The sequence below is a fragment of the Sceloporus undulatus genome, chromosome 2, assembly GCF_019175285.1.
Source record: "Sceloporus undulatus isolate JIND9_A2432 ecotype Alabama chromosome 2, SceUnd_v1.1, whole genome shotgun sequence".
Classification (NCBI taxonomy): Eukaryota; Metazoa; Chordata; class Lepidosauria; order Squamata; family Phrynosomatidae; genus Sceloporus; species Sceloporus undulatus.
In genome coordinates, this window is record NC_056523.1 from 83,425,774 (window position 1) to 83,449,781 (window position 24,008).

The window sequence follows — 24,008 nt, forward strand, 5'->3', positions numbered from 1 at the left end:
TTCATTTAAAATAAACTTTCCTGAACCAAGAGAATTGCAAGAGAAGAGGTGGGTCTGTACCTTTGCCTGCAGTGGGTGAACAGTGTTAATTGAATTGACAGCAAAAAAATAACCGTGTACAGCAGGAGCAGGTGGACATTTCTGGTGGAACATTTCCTGCTTTCCGGGAACTCTTGTCAAGAGTGCTAGACTATGCATCTTTTGGTCTGAGTGACAAAGTCACTTGTTCTTAAGCAAACGTAAATGCTGGGGATTGACTAGTATAGATTGCTCTTTGGTCTAAGTAATCAGGGCTATGTTTAGCATTTCATTTGTGGCAATTCACCTTGCTTGCACTATCATCTTGTGTCCCTTTGGTGACTTAATGTGGCATTCAGTTTTCATGATTTCGAGAGTATTAAAGATTATATGCATTTGTACACACACAAATACACAGAATCACAGAGTTAGAAGAGACCACAAGGGCCAATCTCCTGCCCTGCAGGAATACACAATGAAAGTGCCCCCCTCCAACAGATGGTTATCCAGCCTCTGTTTGAAAACCTTAAAAAAATTCTCTAAGAGAGCATGTTTCACTGTTGAATAGCTCTTACTGTCAGAAAGTTCTTCCTTATGTGCGCGCGCGCACACATACACACACACACACACACTTGGGGGGTTATTTTATTATACTTTGACTTCATTTTGTTTAGCATAACTGTCACTTGCTATTTGATGTTCTTTTGTTGCCTGTTTTATTGAATCATTTCCTGATTGCTATGTATTTTATATGTATTATCCTACTAGAGAGGCAGGCTAACTCCAACAGGCCTCCCTGGAAGAAGTTTACCCATCCATTAAGAAGCCAAGCCCTCCCTCCAGTCCATCTGCCTTGGTCCAGGCCTCGGAGGTAGAGAAGAACTGCTGGCCCTCATCCCCTTCCCCTCCACCACCCCTTCTCCTTTTTTGTCGTGTCTTTTTAGATTGTAAGCCTGAGAGCAGGGAACCGCCTAATTAAAAGATTGTTTGTATTGTACAGCGCTTTGTAAATTTACAGTGCTTTATAAATAAAAGATGATGATGATGATGATGATGATAATAATAATAATAATTGTCTTATAGCAAATTTTTCAAGGGCTGATGGGCATAAATAAAAATAAAATCCACAAATGCAAGATCAAAATGAAAAGAAGCACAGTAAGATAATCAGTTTTAAAGCAATTGATATTAAAATATGACAGCAGACAATATAGATCTGAGAATATCTTTAAAAATGGACATGGACAAAACCATATTAAATATAAGCAGGCAACAAGAATATACAAGTTAAGTGGTGGGGGGGGGGTGCAGGGCACTTGCTTGGTATTGAAAAGCTTGGAGTAGAGGCCAGGCAGACCTCTTTGGAGATAAGATTCCAAAAGTGGGCAGGACTACAAGTGAAAAGACTGAAAACACAGTGAAAAGTGGGGTGGGCTACCTGTGAAAAGACTTTGTGAATTGCTGCCCCCTGTATTCAAGTGTGTCACCTTGACTAGAGCCTATGATTGTCCCAGGGTACACAAAGTGGCATATCTTCAATGCTCTGGTAAACACTGTTGGTAGTAAAATATTATCACATTTTTTCCAAGGCGAAATTTTTTTTAAAATGTGTTGGTTAGCTCTGAGACTTTATCCCCAAATATTTTGTAACCGAGCTTACCTCAAATTGCCTGATAGCTGCTGCAGTGACATCTGCTCATTTCTGCACCTGTGCTTGTTAGTGTCCAGCACTGGTAGTACCTCATAGTGTATCATAGTAGAATCATACAATCATAGAGCTGTATCCAGTCCAATCCTCTGCCATGCAGGAATGCACAGTCAAAGCACCCCTGGCAGATGGACATCCAGGCTCTGTTTATAAACCTTCAAAGCAGGAGACTCTACCACTCTCTGAGACAAGATGTTCCACTGCTGAATAGCTCTTACCCTCAGGAAGTTCTTCCTAATGTTTAGGTGGAATCTCTTTTCTTGTAGTTTGAAACCATTACTCCATGTCCTAATTTCTGGAGCAGAAGAAAACATGTTTGTTCCATTCTCATTATGACATTCCTTCAAGTACTTAAACATGGCTAGCCTTTTGCTCTTCTCTTCTTCAGGGTAAAAATACCCATCTCCCTAAGCCAGCCTTCATAGGGAATTGTTTCCACATTTTTAACATTTTGGTTGCTCTCCGTTGGACATGTTCAAGCTAGTTAATATCCTTGTTGAATTGTGATGTCCAAAACTGGATAACGTATCCTTGGTGAGGACTGATCAAAGCAGAATAGAGTGACACTGTTACTTCCCTCCGTCTAGACATTATATTCCTATTGGTGCAATCTAGAATCACATTGGCACGTTACAGACCGCCCTAAAGCGCCGAAATGCGGCTCCTTTTTGGCCCCTGGAAGTGGCGCACACTCGCGGCGTCACTTCTGCCGCGCCATGTCTGGATGCTGTGCGTCCGAGACGTAAATATGGCGGCGCCATTTACTACGCGCTCCGCGCGTCCTAGGAACGGGGCCGGTTAGGAAAGTGAGACCCTTCCTAACCCTAGCACGCCCCTTCCTAACCCTAGGACGTGCAGAGCGCGTAGTAAATGGCAGTGTGTAACGCGCCATTGTCCCATATATTACAATTTTGTCAAAGGAGCAGTTTGAGTTTCACACACATAGCTGACAGTAGGCACAGTTGAACTTTTGGGAGGGGAGGTTGGTGCTGGATACCAAACTGCATGGTAGCCAACAATAAGGCAAAATTTAACAAATGGGTTGAGTATTTTTCTTTTTATATATAGCTGTATACAGATCTGGCTTTTTTTTTTTTGTCTAATACAGTACTACACTGTGAAATAATTCTGAGTTGTTACAGTTGTGGAATCATTTGGTTTTTTCTTGTAAAATAACTTAATTTGGCTTTACATCTGGTTTTGATTTAACTTTATTTTGGGGATATTTTTCCACTTTGGGAAGTTGTGGGGAGCCAAATAAAGCACACCCTCCACATTTTGGTGCATTTTGTGGTGGTTTCAGCCCTTGGGGCCATTTTTATCCTCCATTAATTTTTGGATGTCCAGGTTCTTTGAGGATGTCCCAACAGCGTGGTTGCGGGATGCAAAAAGGTAGCTAGGGCCTATACCTGTCTGAAAGGCTGTATGTCTCTCACATCTGCTTTACATGACCATAAATTCAACCAAATTGATACCATAAGAGTTTGGGATTATAGATTAGTTAGGCTATTTTGACTTTCTTTTAAATATGCTATTTTTAAATCTGAATTAACTGTAGGTGAGTACAAAATAGAGAGAGTCTGGGAACATCTAGAAAGCAATGCCATAATCACAAAAAGTCAACACGGGTTTCAGAGAAAGAAGTCATGCCAGACAAACATTATCTCTTTCTTTGATAAAATTACCAGCTTGTTAGATGAAGGGAATGCTGTGGATATAGTATATCTTGATTTCAGTAAGGCCTTTGACAAAGTTCCCCATAATATTCTTGCAAACAAGCTTGTAAAATGTGGGCTAGACAAGGCAACTGTTACATGGATTTATAGTTGGTTTGAACACAAAGGGTGCTCAACAATGGCTTATTTTCATCCTGGAGAGAAGTGACCAGTGGGGTCCCACAAGGCTCTGTCCTCAGGCCAGTTCTATTCAACATCTTTATCAATGACTTGGAGGACAAAATTGGGGGAATGCTTATCAAATTTGCAGGTGACACCAAATTAGGAGGAGTAGCTAATACTCCAGAGGACAGGATCAAGATTCAAAATGACCTGAACAGACTAGAAAACTGGGCCAAAGCTAACAAAATGAAATTCAACACAGAGAATTTTTCCGCACTTAGGGCGGAAAAATGAAAAGCACAGATATAGGATGGGGGACACCTGGCTGAATGAAACTATGTGTAAAAAGGATCTAGGAGTCCAAGTAGACCACAAGTTGAACATGAGTCAACAGTGTGATGTGGCAGCTAACAAGGCCAATGCGATTTTAGGCTGCATCAATAGAAGTATAGTGTCTAGATCAAGGGAAGTAATAGTGCCACTCTATTCTGCTTTGGTCAGGCCCCACCTGGAATACTGTGTCCAGTTCTGGTCACCACAATTAAAAAAGGACATTGAGAAACTGGAGCGTGTCCAAAGGAGAGCGACTAAAATGGTGAAAGGTCTGGAAACCATGCCCTATGAGGAACGACTTAGGGAGCTGGGGATGTTTAGCCTGGAGAAGAGAAGGTTAAGAGGTGGTATGATAGCCCTGTTTAAATATTTGAAGGGATGTCATCTTGAGGAGGGAGCAAGCTTGTTTTCTGCTGCTCCAGAGACTAGGACCCAGAGCAATGGATGCAAGCTGCAGGAAAAGAGATTCCACCTCAACATGAGGAGGAACTTCCTGACAGTAAGGGCTGTTCGACAGTGGAACAAACTCCCTTGAAGTGTAGTGGAGTCTCCTTCCTTAGAGGTCTTCAAACAGAGGCTGGATGGCCATCTGTCGGGGGTGCTTTGATTGTGATTTCCTGCATGGCAGGGGGTTGCACTGGATGGCCCTTGTGGTCTCTTCCAACTCTACGAATCTATGATTCTATGAACTTAGTGGTGCTATGGTATAATTGAGGATGGCTTTCCTTATGGCTTGTAGTTCATGTCTGGAATATTTACTATCAAAACATCCATCTTTTCTTTTTGGGGATCATAAATATAAGAAGGAATTACTTTACTTTTATTTTTATTTATTTTTTTGAGTATGCACCCTAGATGGAGTTTCAAAGCACTTACTTTAGTTTTCTTGTGGCTTGTTAGGTAAACCAGTATTGTACCAATGTACAATTTCTACAGTGTGGAGCACCTGACCACAAAAGTCAGTTTCCTTTATGGCTAGGTTGTTGTCATCCCTTTCATCCCATGAAATAGTTGAGGATTTTAGTGGAGATATGTGGTAGAATATATGATATGAAAGGATCACTTCACAGTTGATCTCACAAATTATTAGCATATCACCTCAGACATGACAGGATCAATTTCTCAAACATGATACAGATGCAAACATTAAGAAATAAAACACTGAGATCTTTGTAAAATCTACTATTCAGCTCTTGCCCAATGGTCTGCCTTGTTTTACACCCAATGTGACAACTATCGTATTGAAAACTGATGATTGGCCTGACTAGGCAACAGAGGGGGGTTCTAATCTTTTGACTAATGGATCATCCATGCATTTTTCACAGAAGCTCAAATCCACTCCTAATCTACTCCTTTTGTACAAGAAATAGTAATATGTGGTTGTCTTTGTTGTCATGATTGGCATGGCGCTGAGCTTTAAAAAAGACAGATTAAGCAATATGAGTAAATATGACAGCTAAATGACACATCCAAGTTCAGAGACAGTCCACTTCTGAGTCACCATGATCTTTGTGCTCTGTTTTTGGCCTACAGAAAAATTCTGCCAGCCAGTGGTGAAAAAAAGAATATCGAACTAGAAAAAAATTGAGGTCTAATCCAGCAAATCCACTGTAGCTCATCTGGTAGAGCACATGCTTTGCCCCCAATCCAGTTGTTATTCCCAATAATTCAGTTGCTAAATGATAAGTTAACACTTATGTAAATCCCATGGATTCAATGGGTCTGTTAGATTGTGCCTCCAGACTCCAAGTTGAATCTTGAGTATCTTTCACTGAAAAATCTATTAGCAAGTAAAAGAAGGATCTCTTCCTAAGACCTTAGAGAGCTGTTGCAAGTCAGGCTAGGTAGTACCAGTGGAGAGCTGTGGCTCCAGTGTCAGTGAATCTATTTGGGGTTTTCATATGAAGTTTTACTGAAAACTTCTAGTATGCTGAAACTTATTTATCTGCTCTTTACAGTTTGCTACCGATTCAATGATCAGAAACAGAATGGCTGCAAAAGAAAAGTTGGAAGCAATGTTAAATGTGGCCTTGCGGGTCCCAAGCATCATGCTTTTGGACGTCTTGTACAGATGGGATGTCAGTTCCTTCTTCCAGCAGATCCAGAGAAGTAGCTTGAACAACAATCCCCTCTTCCAGTACAAGTACTTGGCTCTTAATATGCATTATGTGGGTGAGTATCCTTTAGCTGGGGAAAAGCATGCATTTGTCTTTCTTTACTTTCTAATTGAAATAAAAACATCCAGTGATGATTTAACTACAAACTTAGCTTCTGTTGTGGGGTTTATCTTTCTGTTCTATCTGAACGGGGACCAACTGTGATTAGTTTAAATAATGGCTTGCTGAAACCAACTTGAAATTGATTTATGATACTGAGTTGTTCTGATAAACCATTGATAGAAGTAATATCTGTTGGTAGCTGAACACAGAAGCAAATGCTTTATACCCTCTCATTTGTAGCCACACCAGAGAAAAATGGAGAAGAAGAAAGTGTGGAGCACAAGTGTTTACCCTGGTTCATTTTTGTAGCACTACGGCTTAGCATTTAGTCAACGCCAGACCAACATTTCCAGGCAGTAGTATCCATCAAGTAGGATATATACTTCTAGCCCATCAGTACAGATCATCCACACACTGATTCTACTGTCTCCTCCCTCCCAACCAAAGGAAGGGAGAGGCAGGAGCAAGGATTAACTGTGTGTGTGTAGAGGATCTACCAAATAAAATTGACAAGTTACTGGAACCATGTTTACCCATTCTATTTGGATCTCCCCATCCATGGACTGTGTACTGCAACATTTAGGGCAGGAGTGGGCAAAGTGTGGCCCATGTGGCCCCCCATGTCCCTTGGAGCCAAAATGCCCTTAAATGCCCTATAGAAGTGTGATGGCATTTTCACATGCCCCCCCCTCCGCCATTTTAGACTCAGGAGAAGCCTTAAAAACACAGGAAGTGCTAGGGATGTTGTCCTCCAAGGTCTGTTGCCTCCTACAGTAATCTCTAGGCTTTATGGGTCCCAAAATATGTACTGCATCCCCCCAATTGCATTTCACAAAAACTAATGGATTAATACCAAAGGACTGACTGACTTACGGCTCTGTCTGCTTGCTTCATTGCCAGCACTCTGTTGAAATGAGAAACCTAGTTGTCAAGAAGTACAAAATGTGTGTAATTTGGCATTGGTCACCAGCCAAGAAAGACACATATGGAATGAATTAAATAAAATAATGCCACGAGGAGGCAGGGAGATGATAGCTTATGTCTCATTGTTGTCATTTAGTTCATTCTGTAGGTGTGGAGGGAGAGTGGCTGCATATGAATTGCAGAATTAATGCAGTTTGACACTGCTTTAAGTGCCATGGCTCAGTGCTCTGGGATTTGTAGTTTTGTTAGATATTTAGCCTTCTCTACCAGGGAGCTCTGGTGCCACAACAAACTACAAATTTCAGCGTTCCATAGCACTGAACCATAGCGATTAAATTTGGTGTCAGGCTGCATTATAAGAGAAGAGCCTACTCTGTGTTGGCTGTCCAGAAAATCTTGAAAGTCAGACATTCACAGAGTACAGAGAAAAGGGAGGTGCAATAAAGGGGTAGTGCTAGTATGTTCCCTTGCATGTTGACTAAACACAAAATTGTGATGCTTCATTTGGGATAATGCAGAGGTGAGAACTGCAGAGGATGCTCAGACCTGTATAGCTACAGAATACTTATTGAGTCAACAGTGAGTCTGGTGAAAGGATAATATCAACTGAGAGGTAATAGGATGGTACACTAGTTTTGAATGGGAGGGGATACCTTTAAATAGTTCTGCTCTTTCATTATCTTCTCCCCATCACAAACATGAATTGAAAAACAATTGGAGAAAAATTATGGTGTTGTTTAAAGCAATTCTTCTCAATTTCTCATCCTCCAAATATTTTGGATGTCATTTAACTGAAGCTCCAGTGAACATAGTAGTCAGGAACTGTGGGAGTTAAAGTCTCAAACACCTGGAGTACTAAAGTTTGAGAACTAATGATTTAGAGCAGGGTTTCTCTAGTTTCCCTACTATCCTGGGATTCCACAATGAGTTGCTAGGTGGTCCATCAGTAATTCAAATTGTGCGGAAGATAGACAGATGAAATATTTTTAGCCAAAGGTTCTCTGAGATCTGAACATTATTTCAAGGAATCTTCCAAGGTAAAAAGGTTCAGAAAGACTGATTTAGACTATTTCCTGAGTGACAAGGTGTAACTCATGGAATGATTATTTCATGTATGTATACTTTAGCAGTATTAATGTCAGTATTCTGACTTCATTCCATGAGTCACACCTTCCTGGTTTAGCTGGCAAAATACAAATGGGGCATATTTAAATAGTTGACCATAGAAGGTACATCTAGAAAGTGATCTGGTGCTGGCTTTGGGATGCAACATGGGCTGGAGAGAAGTCTCCCTTCCTCCCTCTCTTTGAGTGGTAAAGCTGAGGATTGTTCAATAGTATTGCATAGCAGAAACTTTATGACAAAGGAGTTGCTTTTTGGAACATACCCGTAATATATGGAATTCATTGCTACAAGATATGATAATTTGTCCTCTAGCTTTTGTGGGTTTGGAGAAGAATTAGATGAATTAAGGAGAAGATTAATCAAGAACCATTATCAAATGGCTAAATGCAAGTTCTGTACTCAGAGGCAATATTACCGGATTCTGGGAACAAGCAACTGAGGCAAACTAGGTATATCTGGCACCAGATTCATACAGCTAAATGGGTATTTGGCTTTATTTTAGGATGGAAAAGATGCACCCCTCTAAATATGGTTCAACCACAACTACCCCCTCCCTTTCCCCATTAGCCAGTGATGGATAGAGGTCATGGGAATTTCAATCCAACAGTACTTGGAGAGCAGCCATGTGTTCCCCAATTGTGTTCTCGGAGAAGCAACTGTTACTTTTATTGTGATAACAAGCATTTTAAAAGTGGGCAACCCATTCATAACTAACAAAGCCACAATGTCTGTTGTGGATGAAATTGCAGTATTGGCTCTCATAATGATTGTTTCTTATTTTTGTTATTTTATTTCTTATTTGTTATTTTTAGACACTTAAAAATAGCTTTCAGGGAACCCTGAAACTTTATATATATATATATATATATATAGAGAGAGAGAGAGAGAGAGAGAGAGAGGGAGGGGGGGGGGGGGGGGGGGCTGCTGTGCATTTCACACCAGTAAGTATTTGTATGTGTGTTTTAAAAGTTCTGGGGTTCTTTTTAAGGGGATCCCATAATCCCAGTGACATAGTAAGTGAGATTCACTGCCTTGTAACCCAGTTTATCGAAGAGAAAATGCTTGTATTTGTGATAGTATGCAGTGCCCTTGATTTTAATGGGCACTATTAAAAGTGTTTGAGATGCACATAAAAGTGTTTCGGATCAATTTGTTGATTGCATTGCCTGTCCCCAGAGGGTATTAGAAGCTAGAAGGAAACATTTATAGTCAAGGGAACTCTGTAAACGAGGCTTGGGAAGGAGTTCACTAAAAAATTAGATAAGCAGATAGAAAAAGAAAAATGATATAGATTGTGGTGCAGTTAGGAAGCTGAAGCTGAATCAGAAAGAAAGAACTCTAGACCAGGGCTTTTAGGGGTTTTGGACTATACCTCCCAGTATCCTTGATTATTGGACATGCTAGCTAGAGCTTCTGAAAGGTAGAGACAGAAAGCATCTGAGGACCCAAGAGGTGGGAACCATTGCTCTAAACCTATAGTTCCTGAATAGTTATCCATAAAGGTACTGATTTGACCCAGATCTTAGCGTCAGTAAAGTTGCTGCGCTGATAGGTTTCACCTAAGTCTATCTAAAACAGGAGTTGACAAATACATGGTGCTCCAGATGTTACTGCTTTACAACTTGCATTATTCCTGATCATGCTTTTTGGCTACAACTGAAGGGAACTGAAGACCAGCAAACGTCTAGAGAGTCACATATCCCCCAGCCTTAATGCAAAGATATACTACAGTCTTGAGCTAGTATGTACAAATCTGTCCCTCATGTTGATGTTGGAAATAATAGGAGGCAGGCCTAGCATCAGCATCTGATATGGTTGGTAACTGCCTGAGGCCATGGGTCTTAGGATTTCCAGGTGTCCTCTTTGTGTTGGTTGTCGTTTATTCAGAGTCCTAAAGACTGGTCCTATGTGGGCTAGGCGTCTGCTGAGATTGTAGCTGGTGTGCACTGGTGTTCCTCCTCTCTGTCCCTCTGAGATTACTCCAAGCAGTAGAAATCTCGTGGAAGCCCTGGCATCTTGTGAGAGGCTCTCTTCTCAAAAAACTTTATAGACTTATTTCATCCTATCTCACAGATCCCATTTTGATTTCCAGAAAACCTGGCAACCCTAATAGCTCCAGAAGGTCCACCAAGTTTGTCATCAATATATAATGAAATCATTCTGATTATTTCCAGGGCATTCTGCTTTCAGTACCTGGTGAGCAGCTCTTTCATGGCCACCATCTTTGTTCCCTACTTTGGGAAAAGAAAAACCTCTTGGTTTAGCCACAGCATGATCCTGTTGCCTTGGAGAGGAGGCTAAGAGGTGTTGGGTAGAAAAGAAAACAGCACGATCCTGTGACATAGCTGATGGGTGGCGTTGATGGTGGGAGGCATTAGGACCTCCTGTGTCTTAGTACTGAGCCTAGTGGGAGGTCTTCAGTTCTTCATCCACTGGCAAGGGCAGTAGGAAATCAGGGTGACTGGACATAATTGTCACAATAAAAGGTTGCACTATATGGACACAGAAGTTGAGTCCTGATCTGGCCCTCAGCTACAGAGGCCTAATAATTTAGCATTTCTTCTCCTCGTTCCAGAACATTGCTGCCTTTGCAGTATTTGTGGGAATGAGGTTCATTATAGATTGGCACTTCTGCATTGCATATCAATTATTTGGAATGAGGTTGCCTGGGCTTTCCAGAGGACTGTTGGCATACAACTCTTCCCTTATGCTTGGCAATGCTTCCTTATAAAACCTGGCTCAGAAGAGAGAGGCTGCACAGCTTTTGCCAATTAAACATGGTGCCCTCTAGTGTAAATGACAAAAATGTTGTTTGGTTTGGCATAGTAGTTTAGCCTTAATCACATGATTGCAGGTGTGTGCTAATTATCGGCTTACACATCTGTTCCTGGCAGCATGTTGATTTTTATCGCAGATTACATGTTGTCTATCCTTTGGCTGTTGTAGGCTAATATATGGCTTGCAGAGGTATTAAGAAATATACTTAAGTGGATGAAACTACATTTGTCTTCCTTTCCTGCCCTTGATAGTTCTGCCTTAACTGGTGACATGCATCTAAGTTAAATAGAATGTTAGGATATCTTGGCCACTTCAGGAACAACCAAGACTGACAGAAGATGCTAACTCTGAAGTATACAAAGAAAATAGAAACAGTGGGGAAAAAGAAGACATAGCAAGCTAAACCCTAGGACTTAAATCAACATGCTAACTCCACTACCCTCCATCATAGCTTTGTTCACATAAAAAGCTGTGGTTCTGGAGGGGAGAGCCACTTCTATGTTGTACAGTATTAGGTATGGAAGAATGACAGGGAGTTAGGAATGAACTGATACTGTGCCCTAGACAGAACTCTTCAGGTACAGCTTAGTGTAGTGATGTTTTGTGCCAGAACTTTGGTGTGCATAGGTTTTACTGGTGGTAAATGATGCAGCAGATGGTGTATATCAGAGAAGCATTCCACCCCTTTTGTCAATGGGGTCCAGCATACCCTTTTAGCCACTGATAGAATAGGGCCTTCAAATAAATTCTTCCAGACTAACCTTTGTGGATAGTCTGGATGGAAGGTGGGCTTCCAACTGTTATATAGTGCAGAGGCAAACAAAGAAAATGAAAGTGTACAAACGTGACCCATTTCCTCCTCCAATAGCCATGACAACTGTATAAGCAAGTTAGCAACAAGGAAAAATTTCCTCCCCCAGTCCCTTCTCAACCTTCATATCTTTTCTTAACCTCAAACTACAAAGTGAATGCAAAAAGTACCCAACTAGGTCACTAATAAATCCTTTCATGCCATTGGACAGTTGTTCATGTTTGGCCATTATACTAACAAGGACTCTAAAATCCTTCTGTCAGCTGACAGAGGCCCAGCTCACTACAAGTGGGGGTTTTCTAGCTAAAAAAAGTAGGTCTCATATATTTTAGCCAGTGCTAGATGAACAAAGCTTCTGATGTAAACTATCTTGCAAATGTCTGGTACTGTCTCCCACTTACCTCATCACTTGACAATACCTGCTTTAGTTATTACATATTCCATGGACAGAATGTTGCTCCTCCTCCCTCATGAGAGAGGGGGAGGCCTATTTCTTACAGAGAAAGACATTTCTTTTCCAGCCTGCATTTATAATGACAGCTTCATAATCATAGGGAGAAAGCTATATTGAGAGTTTATTATGGGTGCACCCTTTTGTTCTCACCTTGCACTGAAGAAGTACATTGCCTGCTGGGGCTTTGCTAGACCATGGAACACTATCCCGTGTTGAGATGCATGTTGAGAATGTTGAAAATAGTGATGCAGGGGGGGGAAGGGTCATCTCTAGGAAGCCCCCAATGCTTATTTGGGATGCAGCTCTCCTGTGGTCCTACAGAACCAAGCCATAAAGATAATAACGCATGCACCACAAAGCAAGCAAATAATGGGATCATGCACTGACAATAGTGGAAGGACTGGTGACTGTCAACACACACACGCATACACACACATCTACACAAGGATGGGGTGATCAAACAAGCAGGAGGAAAGAAAGCAGCCCATAAGGCAACCATGGAAGAGCCGGGGAGGCACCCGGAGGGCTAGTGCAGCCATTGGTTCCAAGAAATTTTTATTTCATTAGCTAAGAAGTGTGTGTAATCTTTCTTCATATTTCTCTCACATCCAAATATAATGTGTGTACCATCGGAATGTTATCTTGTTCCACAAGTAGCTTTGTTTAATTTTGATGATATCAGACCCCAAAAGTGTTAGCCCTTGGTGTCAGCCCCTAGTTAAGGTAGGAATGAATCATTTGGCTATTCCCCAGCCCCTTCTTTTATTTCTTTGTTCAAATAAGCAAGCTATACATCAACTATAGTTCCTAGTTTTGTGCAGACCAGAAAATGGTCACTAACAACTTCAGGCTTGAGGGCCACATGTAGCCTCCTTCCTTTTTTGTCTGGAAAGCCCCACCAAAAATCTCAATAAAGCAAATGCCCCAGTATAATGATCTACCATTCTTAGAGCAGGTGTTTGCTTCTAAATAGCCCTAGTTTCCCAGCCAAAAAATCTGGAATGCAGAACTTGCAGACTTTTAGTCATTTTAGGGCGCTATTTTTAGCCAATTTAGTCTGAAATGGGGTGGCATAGCTCACTGCAGGGCTGAAAAGGTTCCTCTGCATCTGCTACTGTTGCCCACTTAGTTGCCATGGTTTGAACTGTTCTTAATAATATCTTGGCTTTTTCTGTGGTCACTAATCCTAATTTCTACATTCATATGAAATCAGACCTTCTGTTTTCACCAAGGAAGAGGTGAAAGGCCTGCATATACAGTTGGAAGAGTTCCTCATATTTTGATATTAAAGTGAGAAACGATCATCCAAACCAGTGGTCCCCAAACTTTTTTGGGATACCGCCCCCTTTCCTCTTGGGAGGCAATCCTAGAGCCCCCCTGGGAATATTTTTTTTTTAATATTTGGTCAACTGTTCTACTGCAACTTCAAAACAACCAATCAGTCATCTTGGGAGCCGCAACTGAGCAGCTGGCTGAGCAGCAACTGAGAAGTTTCTTGCTTGTGCCAGCCTTGCAGCTAAGTCTGGCACAGGCGAGAGTCTTCTTGGTTGCTGTCTGACTGGCTGCTCAGTCACTGCTCCCTTTGCGCCCTGTCATCCTAGGAGCATCAGCTGAGCAGCTGCCTAAGCCAGCAGCTGGGAAGCTTGTGGTGAATAGACCAACTAGTTAGCCAATCACAAGGCAGCTGCCTTCAGCCAATAATATGCAGGCTGGGGAAAGTTGAAAATTTTGTGTGGCAGTTGGGTTTTGACAGTTAGGGAACTGCTTCGTCCAAGGTGGGACAGTTAGAGGAAGGGTTCCAGGAGTGGAGTTTATCGCACTGGCCCTAAAACGGGCCCAGTGCGTTCTAAAATGTGCAAGCACGCGCTGCGCATGGAACGGGATGGGGCCAAGAGCCCCATTTTACTGCACAGTGGAACACCGCCTTTGCCGCTGGGCATTCTAATTGCGTCCCTGTTCCATTCCAGAGGGTGCCATTTCTGAGAACCCTTTAGAACAGTTCTCAAAAATGGCGCCCTCTGGAACAGAATGGGGATGCAACTGGAACGCCTGGCAGCAAAGGCGGCATTCCAGCATGCGGTAAAATGGGGTTCTTGGCCCTGTTGCGTTCTGTGCGCGCTGCGTGGGTGCACGTTTTAAAACGCACTGGGCCCATTTTAGGGCCAGTGCAATAAACTCCAAGGTCTGTTCCAGAGAGGAACTTGGTTATAGTCTAGAGTGTGAGACCTTTAACCAGTTAATGATTCTAGTTGAGGGAGTTATTATAGTAAGCCTGAATGGCAATACTATTGTGTATAAGCTTAGGAAAGTAGGCAAGTAGGACAATGCCAGTGTTCTTGAAATCTAGTAACAGTAATACTCTGTAGTGAGTTTAACAATTGAAACAAAATAACCTCTAAGAAGTAACACGTGCCTGAACTAACAGCTGTTTAATGTCATTCAGTTCAAATAACATCTGTTGAAATCCTTTGTTCAATAAAGTTCATATTTTGTTTTATCTAAAGACTTGTCTGCAGTATAAATTATATCCACACTACTATTATACAGTACTGTGAACCTGAGTTTTAAAGAGGGTCTGCTCAAGTTTGGGGGCCCACTGTTACATAAGCATAATTTTGGTGGCACTTTAATTAGAGTGTGCATCACAAAGCCTCTCATCCGTGCCAGCCTACTGTCCACTGGGGATCACTGATCCAAACCAACCTGTTATTTCCACGCTATGGGTAGCCAACCTCATAGGATAGCATCAGACATGGAAAAAGAAAAGAGAATGGTGCCATCAACTTCCTGAAGGAGGGGCAGGCTACTTTCGTAAAGGCATTAAATAATGAGATAGTGAAGGACACAGCAGAATAAAATATGAATGAAACCCACTGGGTGACCATAGTCAAGTTGCATGCTCTTAGCCTCAGGGGACGGCAGTGGCAAACCTCCTCTGAACAAACCCCATAATAGAGTCACCTTAGGGTCGCCATAAATTGGAAATGACTTGAAGGCTCACAGCAACAACAAAATGAGGCTTACCATACAGATGTAGAAATAGATTTTGAAATGTTTCAAGAAGCATTGTGGTATCAAAGTAATTCTTTAGCCTAGCCTAAATTAGGGGTAGGGGTGGAATTGTCTATTAGTGGAATTGGGAGGGGGGGGTCATCTTCTGTTTCCATTAAAGCCTCACATTGCATCCCCAAAAACTTCTCTGGGAAGCTGAGAAACCCTCCAGAGCCAGATTTCGGGGAGTGGAGAGGAGGGAACACTGGCACTGCAGCACTTGTGCAGTATTGGATCAAGGCCAGTCAATTTTAATACATTCTTGTAAGTTTAGTTGCAGACAAATTGCCACTCTATTTAAGGAATCTTCTTTTAGCAGCTTATTATTTTTTGTTTGTTTTTTAAGGGAGCTTACCAACAAGTGGATTAATGAAAGAGAAGTCTTCCTCTTTTCCCCTCAGCCTCCTGCATTTCTGTATTCATTTTGGAGGATAAATAATAATAATAATTTATATTTATATTTTCCACCTCTCCCTGTGGGATCACAGCAATAAAACAAAACAATTCCATATAAAATACAATGGTTAAAACAATAACATTACTATTAATTCACTAAAATAACTATTGCTCTGTGGCTAGTGTAGGAGCTATGAATCCTAGCATAAGCATGGGGCAACCCACGAAGAACAGAACTGGATTGCAGTCTTAAACACACATACACATGCAATCTTCCTTTTTGGAATGCCATGAAATTTCATAGTACTTTACAACACAAGTGGAAAAGAAGAATCACATTAATAAATATATATCAATATTGTGATAATACAGGATCTGGTGTTATGTTTGTGGAAACTTTTATTTTGGTTGACATCCTTTATTTTAGTGTATTGCTGATAAGTAACTGCCTGCTATGCAATGTGCCTTCTAAATATGGATAAAAGTGACAAAAAGGCATGCTGTTATTATCATGCATGTCAGTAGGCATGTTATAATATATCCACAGTTTTGTCTTCCCTTCCCACATACAGTTGGCCTTCCTTATCCATGGATTCAACTATCCACGGCTTGAAAATATCTAAAATTACATATAAATTTCAAATAGCAAACCTAGATTTTGTCATTTTAAATCAGGGACATCATCACTAAGGCCATGGTCGCCTTAGTTGATGATCTCTGTCTGGGCATCGACAGGGGTAGTGTGACCCTGTTGGTGCTCTTGGACATCTCAGCAGCCTTCGATACCATTGACCACAGTATCCTTCTGGAACGCCTGAGAGAGTTAGGTATTGGGGGCACTGTGCTCTAGTGGTTCCATTCCTACCTCTCAGGCAGATTCCAGATGGTGATGCTGGGAGACAGCTGCTCCTCTAAGAGAGAGCTGATATCTGGGGTCCCTCAAGGTGCCATTCTGTCTCCCATGCTATTTAACATTTACATGAAGCCACTGGGAGAGATCATCCGGAGTCATGGAGCACGGTGTTATCAGTACACTGATGACACCCAGATCTATCTCTCTATGTCTCTGATTGATACAGTGACTAAGGATGGCATCTCTCCTCTGGATGCCTGCCTGGGGTCAGTAATGGGCTGGTTGAGGGAAAACAAACTCAGGCTGAGTCCAGTGAAAACAGAGGTACTCGTGATAGGCACCCCAAGTCCAGGGACGGAGATTTGTCACCCAGTCCTGGATGGGGTCACACTTACCCCTAAGGAGAAAGTTCGCAGCTTGGTAGTACTCCTGGACCCATCTCTACAGTTATCATCTCAAGTGGATGTGATGGCCAGGAGTGCTTGGTACCAGCTTAAGCTGATACGCCAGCTGCGTCCCTACCTGGACCAAAAGGACCTTGAAACGGTAGTACATGCACTGGTAATCTCTCGCTTAGACTTCTGTAACACGCTCTACATGGGGCTACCTTTGTACCAGGTTCGGAAGCTTCAATTAATTCAAAATGCAGCAGCAGGATTGATCACTGGAACTTCCAGTCAGATCATATAACAACTGTCCTAAAATCCTTACACTGGCTGCCAATTAGCTTCTGGGCGCAATACAAAGTGTTGGTTGTTACCTTTAAAGCCCTACATGGCTTGGGCCCGAGTTACTTGAGGGAACGCCTCTCCCTACACAATCCGCCCCGCACCCTCAGGACAACAGAGAAGAATCTGTTAGACTACCCAAAGGTCAGACTAACAGTTACGTCCAAAAGAGCATACTGTATACAGCTATGGCCCTCAGGTTATGGAACAATCTGCTGGAGGAGATCCGTGTCATCACGACCCTAGATGCCTTTAAGAAGGCACTAAAGACAGATCTCTTCCGGCGGGCATACCCACCTGACCTTCTATAAAGAACTTTAGGAAACCCCACTTCCGGTCATAACAGCATAACTGCCTGCTGCCCTGCGATTACTGTAATTGAACATTTTATACTTTGTGCTGTTTTTATGATATGTATTTTACTCATGATTGCCTGTATGGAGATTTTTGGTTGTAATCCTGCTTCGATCCATTGGGAGAAGCAGGAAAATACAAATAAACTTGTTGTTGTTGTTGTTATTGTTATTATTATTATTTTACTGTGCCATTGTATTTAATGGGATTTGAACATCCACAGATTTTGGTATTCTGGTTCCTGAAACCAAACCCCAATGGATACAAAGGGCCCACAGTACTTTATTTCTGGAAGAAAAATACTATTTTTTTTTTATTAAAAAAATGTATTACTTCTGGGAATTTGGGAGTGGAACTGCCTTTCCAAATCTCATGAAAGCATTCCAGTAATGTTGTTTATAATACAATCAAACAAAAAGTGCAAGACAACTCTTTAAACATACACACCTATCTCCCCTCACCATGGTTTAGAGGGGAGGGCTTCCTGATTGGGAGGAAGTGTATTAATGTATTCAGACTCCTAATTAAAGAAAGTATGTAAAGACCTCTCACACCTGCCTTTGTACAATTGAATCAAAGTTTGACTTCTGCTTACATGACTGTATTCTTGGATTTGTGGCATATTTGAGCACAAATATGTCACAAAAATTGTCAAATACTGTCAGATCATATTTTACCTTCAGTGAGAGGTAGCCAGTTGACCATGATCTTGCATCTCAGAGTAGAAAACCCAGCAATAGTGACAGAGAGTGTCACGCTAGCTGTCCTTGCAAAAGGAAATTGTTAATTTGACTATTAAATATTAATGCAGATTATGCAAATTCTAGAATCCTACTACTTCAGAAGTTCTTGGATTAAAGAAGGCTTGCTCTATAAGGACCAAGAGTCTCTTACCCAAGCTACTTTCTCCCACATTTTAGTCAATTTCTGTTTCTTTCACTCTCCTCTTCTGTTCTCCCCCTCCCCACAAAAAACAGCAACAACCCTGCATCCCTTTGACAGCTGCACAATACTACCTTTGGCATATTTGGCAGCAGTTGCTTTTATAGCAGAATGTTACAGTGGTGGTACAGTTGGGGACATCATGTGCTTGACTCTAGTCAACATTAATCAGGATTCTAACACTCTGTAATGCACACAGGGTCACACAAGTATCCTATTCCTGCTTCTTTATGAAATGCTCCTGGGACAGAATGGCAATTTTGATTAAACGCTTCTAACAGATCTTGTCGTTGTGTGTTTCATGCTCAGGCAGACACTAGAGTGAGTGGCAGATCTAATTTTCAAATGTTCTATTTTAGCGTATAGCTATTTTTAAATGAACTCATAATCTTATGACTTGGTCTTATGTGTTTCTTTTTGCTCATGCACATGGAAGGAGGAACTCTTCTGCAGTGTGATGATCAATCGCTATAGTTATGTTTTTGAAGAAAATAAGTTGTGCAATATAATAGCAAGGCACATTAGACTTAAAATGATCCTCCTACACTCAGAATATGATGTGTAGTCTATTCCTGTTCCCCCTTCCCTCTGTGCTGGTTGCTAAAATTTATGTAGTGCTGTTTCAAACATGGGAGAGGACAGAAATGGAAATCATGATTGGAAGGAAGTCAAGCAGTTGATTTAACACAACTTGCTGTAACTCCTTTTGTTATGTTCAGTTCCCTAAGAGAAGTCCGTGTTCCCCAAGAAGGATTTCAGCCATCCAAGTAATGTAGTAGCCAGAATTGAAAATTATGGGACATAACACTTTTGAACTATCTGAAAGTTAACTACCTGCTTTCACTGGAAGCAACTGAAAGGGATCAATGAGTCCTAGTAGACCACAAATTGAATCTGAGTCAACAGTGTGATACGGCATCTAAAAAGGCCAATGCAATTTTAGGCTACATCAATAAAAGTATAGTGTCAAGATCAAGGGAAGTAAAGTGCCACTATATTCTGCTTTGGTCAGGAATCACCTGGAATACTGTGTTTAGTTCTGGGCCCCACAATTTAAAAAAGGATGTTGACAAGCTAGAGTATGTCCAGAGGATGGTGACTAAAATGGTGAAGGGTCTGGAAACCATGCTTTATGAGGAAATACTTAGGGTTAGGGAGCTGGGGATATTTAACCTGGAGGAGATAGGATTGAGAGGTGATATGATAGCCCCATTTAAATATTTGAAGGGATGTCATGTTGGGGATGGAGCAAACTTATTTTCTGTGGCTGCAGAGACTAGGACCTGGAACAGTGGATGGAAGTTACAGGAAAAGAGATTCCACCTTAACATTAGGAGGAACATCTTGACAGGAAGAGCTGTTCAACAGTGGAGCACACTCCTTTGGAGTGTGGTAGAGTCTCCTTCTTTGGAAGTTTTTAAGCAGAAGCTGGCTGGCCATCTGTTGGGGATGGTTTGATTGAGAGTTCCTGCATGGCAGAGGATTGGACTGGATGGCCCTTGTGGTCTCTTCTGACTCTGATCCTATGATTCTTGAAAGAGGCTATTGAACTACACCACTTGAATAATACATGATGCTTGGATCCAGAGGTGAATGTCAAGTTTAATGGTTCGAACTGCCAACTCAAGCCATTATAGGCCATGCTTGGTAGTCTCCCAGCTTTGATGTTGCCATCTTGCTTCCTGTAGTTGTCTAGACAAAAGGTCATGTAGTACCAACAGTGAATGTTCTTCATGGAGGAAACTACAGTCAACTTGAAGCAGCAGGCAAGCCCCACTGTGGCCTGGCCCACGTCAAATATTGTCATAAGTTGGGGTACTGTGGTAAATCTGATTTATTGTGTATGTTCATTTATTGTGCTTGGCTTGCATTGCTGATTGCACCCACTCACGCAAAGAGTAGTAAGAGACCTTCTGTTTGTTTACCATCATGTCTGTGGTTTATTAACTACAATGTACTTTCTCCACTAGGCAGATTCTTTCCCTGTGGCAGGCCTGAATGGGTCCCTCCACCCAATTAGAAATTAAAACTGTTTTAGTTGTGGCAGAAAATACCATGTATCACTACCGCATTGATCTTTTGATAGTTCAAGCACTGTTGATCACATTAGTGCAGTTTGGGTAAAGATGCTTTAGGGAGGAGAGATAATCCTTTGGAAATGTGCGTGATTTTGTTTCTTTGTTATTCCTTCATTTCTGGCTTATGGCAACCATAAGGTGACCCTATCATGGATTTGTCTTGGCAAGATTTGTTCAGAGAGGATTTATCTGTGCCTTCCCCTGAGGCTGAGAGAGTGTGATTTGCCCAGGATCACCCACTGGGTTTCCATGGCCAAATAGGGATTTGAACCCTGGTCCTCCAGAGTCATTGTCCAATGCTCAAACCTCTACACCATGCTAGTTCTCTTCCCAATTATAAAAACAGAGTGAATGCTAAGATACTGCTTTTGATTCATAAGGAGGGACAGCATTATAGCAGAAAATTACTGCAGTGACCATGACTCTGCTGTTTTTGGCCATTAAGTCAGTATTGCTTTTTTTTTTTAATGAGCATATTTTTACAGTCTTTGGTCCAGCTCTTACAGAAACAACAAACAAAGAAATCTTCCCAGCCCTTCAGAGGCCAGGATATTGCTTAATTTTGCAAGTGGACATGTGAACTGCTTGCATTGAAGTCTTTCTTATACAAGAGTTACACATAGAATAAATGTAGTGAATCCATGGTGGTGAAGGCCACAGTCATGTCCACTACCCTTGCTTCCCATCTTTACCTAAAGATGAAAATAGAGGCTATGTGCAGATGTGTTAGCTGCATTTAGATTCCCTCTCTGCTATCACAAACTCTGTAAAATGTTGGTACTACAGAACATTGGTGCATCCTGTTCTATTGCACAAGATCTCTTTATATTTTAAGCTTTTCATACAGATTTTTTTGGGGGGGGGGAAGTGGCTTTGTTATATAATAATAATAATAATAATAATAATAATAATAATAATAATATACTGCCTTTCCAAGGATCAAGGCGGTTTACAAATTAGATAAACAAGTACATAAAATAAACAATTTACATAGGCAAATACATCAAATACGTTTATATTATTTATATCTATAGTAATTATTTATATTATCATTTATTCAACTTTAACTCCTCAAGCCTTGTCAAGTTGGCTTACTAGTAAAATCTAAACATGACAATAAAATCACAGTATATTAGAAATGAAATGTAACAGATCAGTTTTAGGTGAGTGGGTGGGTGGATGGATGGATGAGGGAGGAATGTCCAGCAGGGGCAGGCACCTCTCCTATTTCTTCCTGCAACGTACTCCAAGGTACTCCCTTTTTTGTATTTTGTATTTTGTATTCATGTGTCTGGGAGAGCAGTTTAGCAAGACTCCAGATTCATTTACTTTAAGGATGCTGGTAACTGTGACTAAAAGAGCAGTACCCAACTTGTAATACTGTATTCCAAATGCAAAGCTGCATTTGTTTGATTAGTAATAATGAATAGGCCACGTTGGCAATTGTTACTCAGTTGTTCAGAGTAAGGAAATGTTTCAAGACTGAATGAAATGTGCAAACAAAAAATGCCACAGGACGCTCTCAGAAGAGTACAACAGCACAGTTCCATTCTACTTGCGCCAAAGGCAGTCAGTGTCACCATCTCTCAGTGGTTGTGCTTATGACCACAACATCCCTTTTGAAGTTATGCAGACTAAATTTCTGAGAGCAGTATCTGGCATTCAGAATTAGGTGGTCAATCCTGTCATGACTTTAAATTATTCGTTAGGTTAAGGTTTTTGTGAATTCAGTCTTGTCGTGGTTTTGAGCTTTGTTATGTTGATGATTTTGAGCATTATTAAATAATGTTCACATACATAATGTTGTTTAGAGGGAGGGAGGATTCCATATACAATCTTGACACTGCTGTTTGATCACATATGGGTTTATTGCTGTATTGCGTTGATTGATCATATTTCATTATGTATGCTTATGTTATTGACATATGCATGTTCTAATCATGATCACATATATATTTTGGTTGTGTTTTCTGATAATAACATCACAGGCCTCTAGCAATCATGCTTATTGAGATACTGCAAGGAGATATTGTTTGGACATTAACACAGCAGAGAGAAGAGGTTTGGTTATATAAGGGTTATTACTATATACTGTAGATGTTTTCTGTTCAATTAGTTATTGTTTGATTATTTTCATTGATTGTTTGGTTATTATCCTTAGAGATGGTAAGCACATTGGTATTTTATTAGAGTGGGGAAGAAGGCTGGAATTGACTTTCACTGAAAAACATCAATGCCAGCTGCATATGTGGGAGGAATTTTTCTGTCCAGAGCACTTATCAGCTATCAGCTAGTTTCATCAGCCAGTGAGGAGAGTGGGAAAACCATTCACTAATTTAAAAAATACTTTTTTGTTATGGGAACAGATGAATTGGACTTAGCCCACCAAATTTATGAGGAGGAGTCAGAACAATTTTATTGTTGTATGTGAGTTTAGTCGTCAGTTCTGTCTAAGACATCTTCTTAGTATCACCTCTGCAACTTCAGAAATAAAGCTTTACTGTTTGATTTGCAAAGGAGCAATTTACTGATTTGGTGGAAGGAAGTTCACACAGATCTTGACACAATGTAATTTTGCAGCTAGAGGCAGGGCAAATCTTTGTAGAGGCTTATACATGGGTATGCTGTAAACTCCTGTTTGAAATTGCTTCTCCTCCCATGGGATTTGGCCCCATTGAATCCATCTGATACCTTTAAGACAAAATAGAAAGGGTAATTGAATGAAAAAATACAGAAATTATGTATTACTGCTAGGTAGTCATACCAAATTTAAAGCTGTTCAGTAGCACATTTGGAATATAGTGTGAAACACAGATGGGCATTTCCCTTGATTTCTGGGACAATGGAAGGACTATTTCCCCCCTGCAAATTACTTGGAAATTTTGATTATCCTTCAATTCAGAAAGGCATTATTTCTTCCAATAAGGTACCCAAAGCAGCATTTACACTAGCAAGATGCAGCTTTCTGTCATTTGCACTCCTGGAAGGAAGTTTTAGGAGGGCCTCTTATTAAGAGTAATGGTGCCTTTGTGATCAAGAGTGATGACACATCCTTGCAAGCTGGGGGAAGTGAAAACAATTAGACATGTTTTACTATGCTCTTTTTATTGAGGGATTTGGTTGACTTCTAGCATTTCAGTTTTACATAAAAATTCTAGCAGATCTAATAAATTCGATTTTTCTGTCTTTTGTCAGATAAGAATATTGTGTTAGAGGTAAAGTGGTTTGTTTCATTACAGCTTCTGTCACCTGCCATAATCTTCTGACAAAATCATATTTTAATATTTACTTAAGGTTTTGATATCAGGGCTGCATGTGTTAAGGAAAATGCAACATGGGATATACAGTAATAGAAATAAAACATGTATGTGAAAGTCACAATGACTAAGCAAGAGCAA

At 40.9% G+C, this 24,008-nt stretch overlaps 1 protein-coding gene across 2 annotated transcripts in view; it reads left to right on the forward strand.

The window, feature by feature from the left end:
* Positions 1-24,008, forward strand: part of RNF145 (ring finger protein 145) — a 90,808-nt gene that overhangs the window by 24,090 nt on the left and 42,710 nt on the right. For both annotated transcript variants that reach the window (XM_042453591.1, XM_042453592.1), the window contains exon 2: positions 5,856-6,069. In XM_042453591.1, coding sequence (XP_042309525.1) covers positions 5,856-6,069 — 214 coding nt within the window. The remainder of the gene's footprint in view (positions 1-5,855; positions 6,070-24,008) is intronic.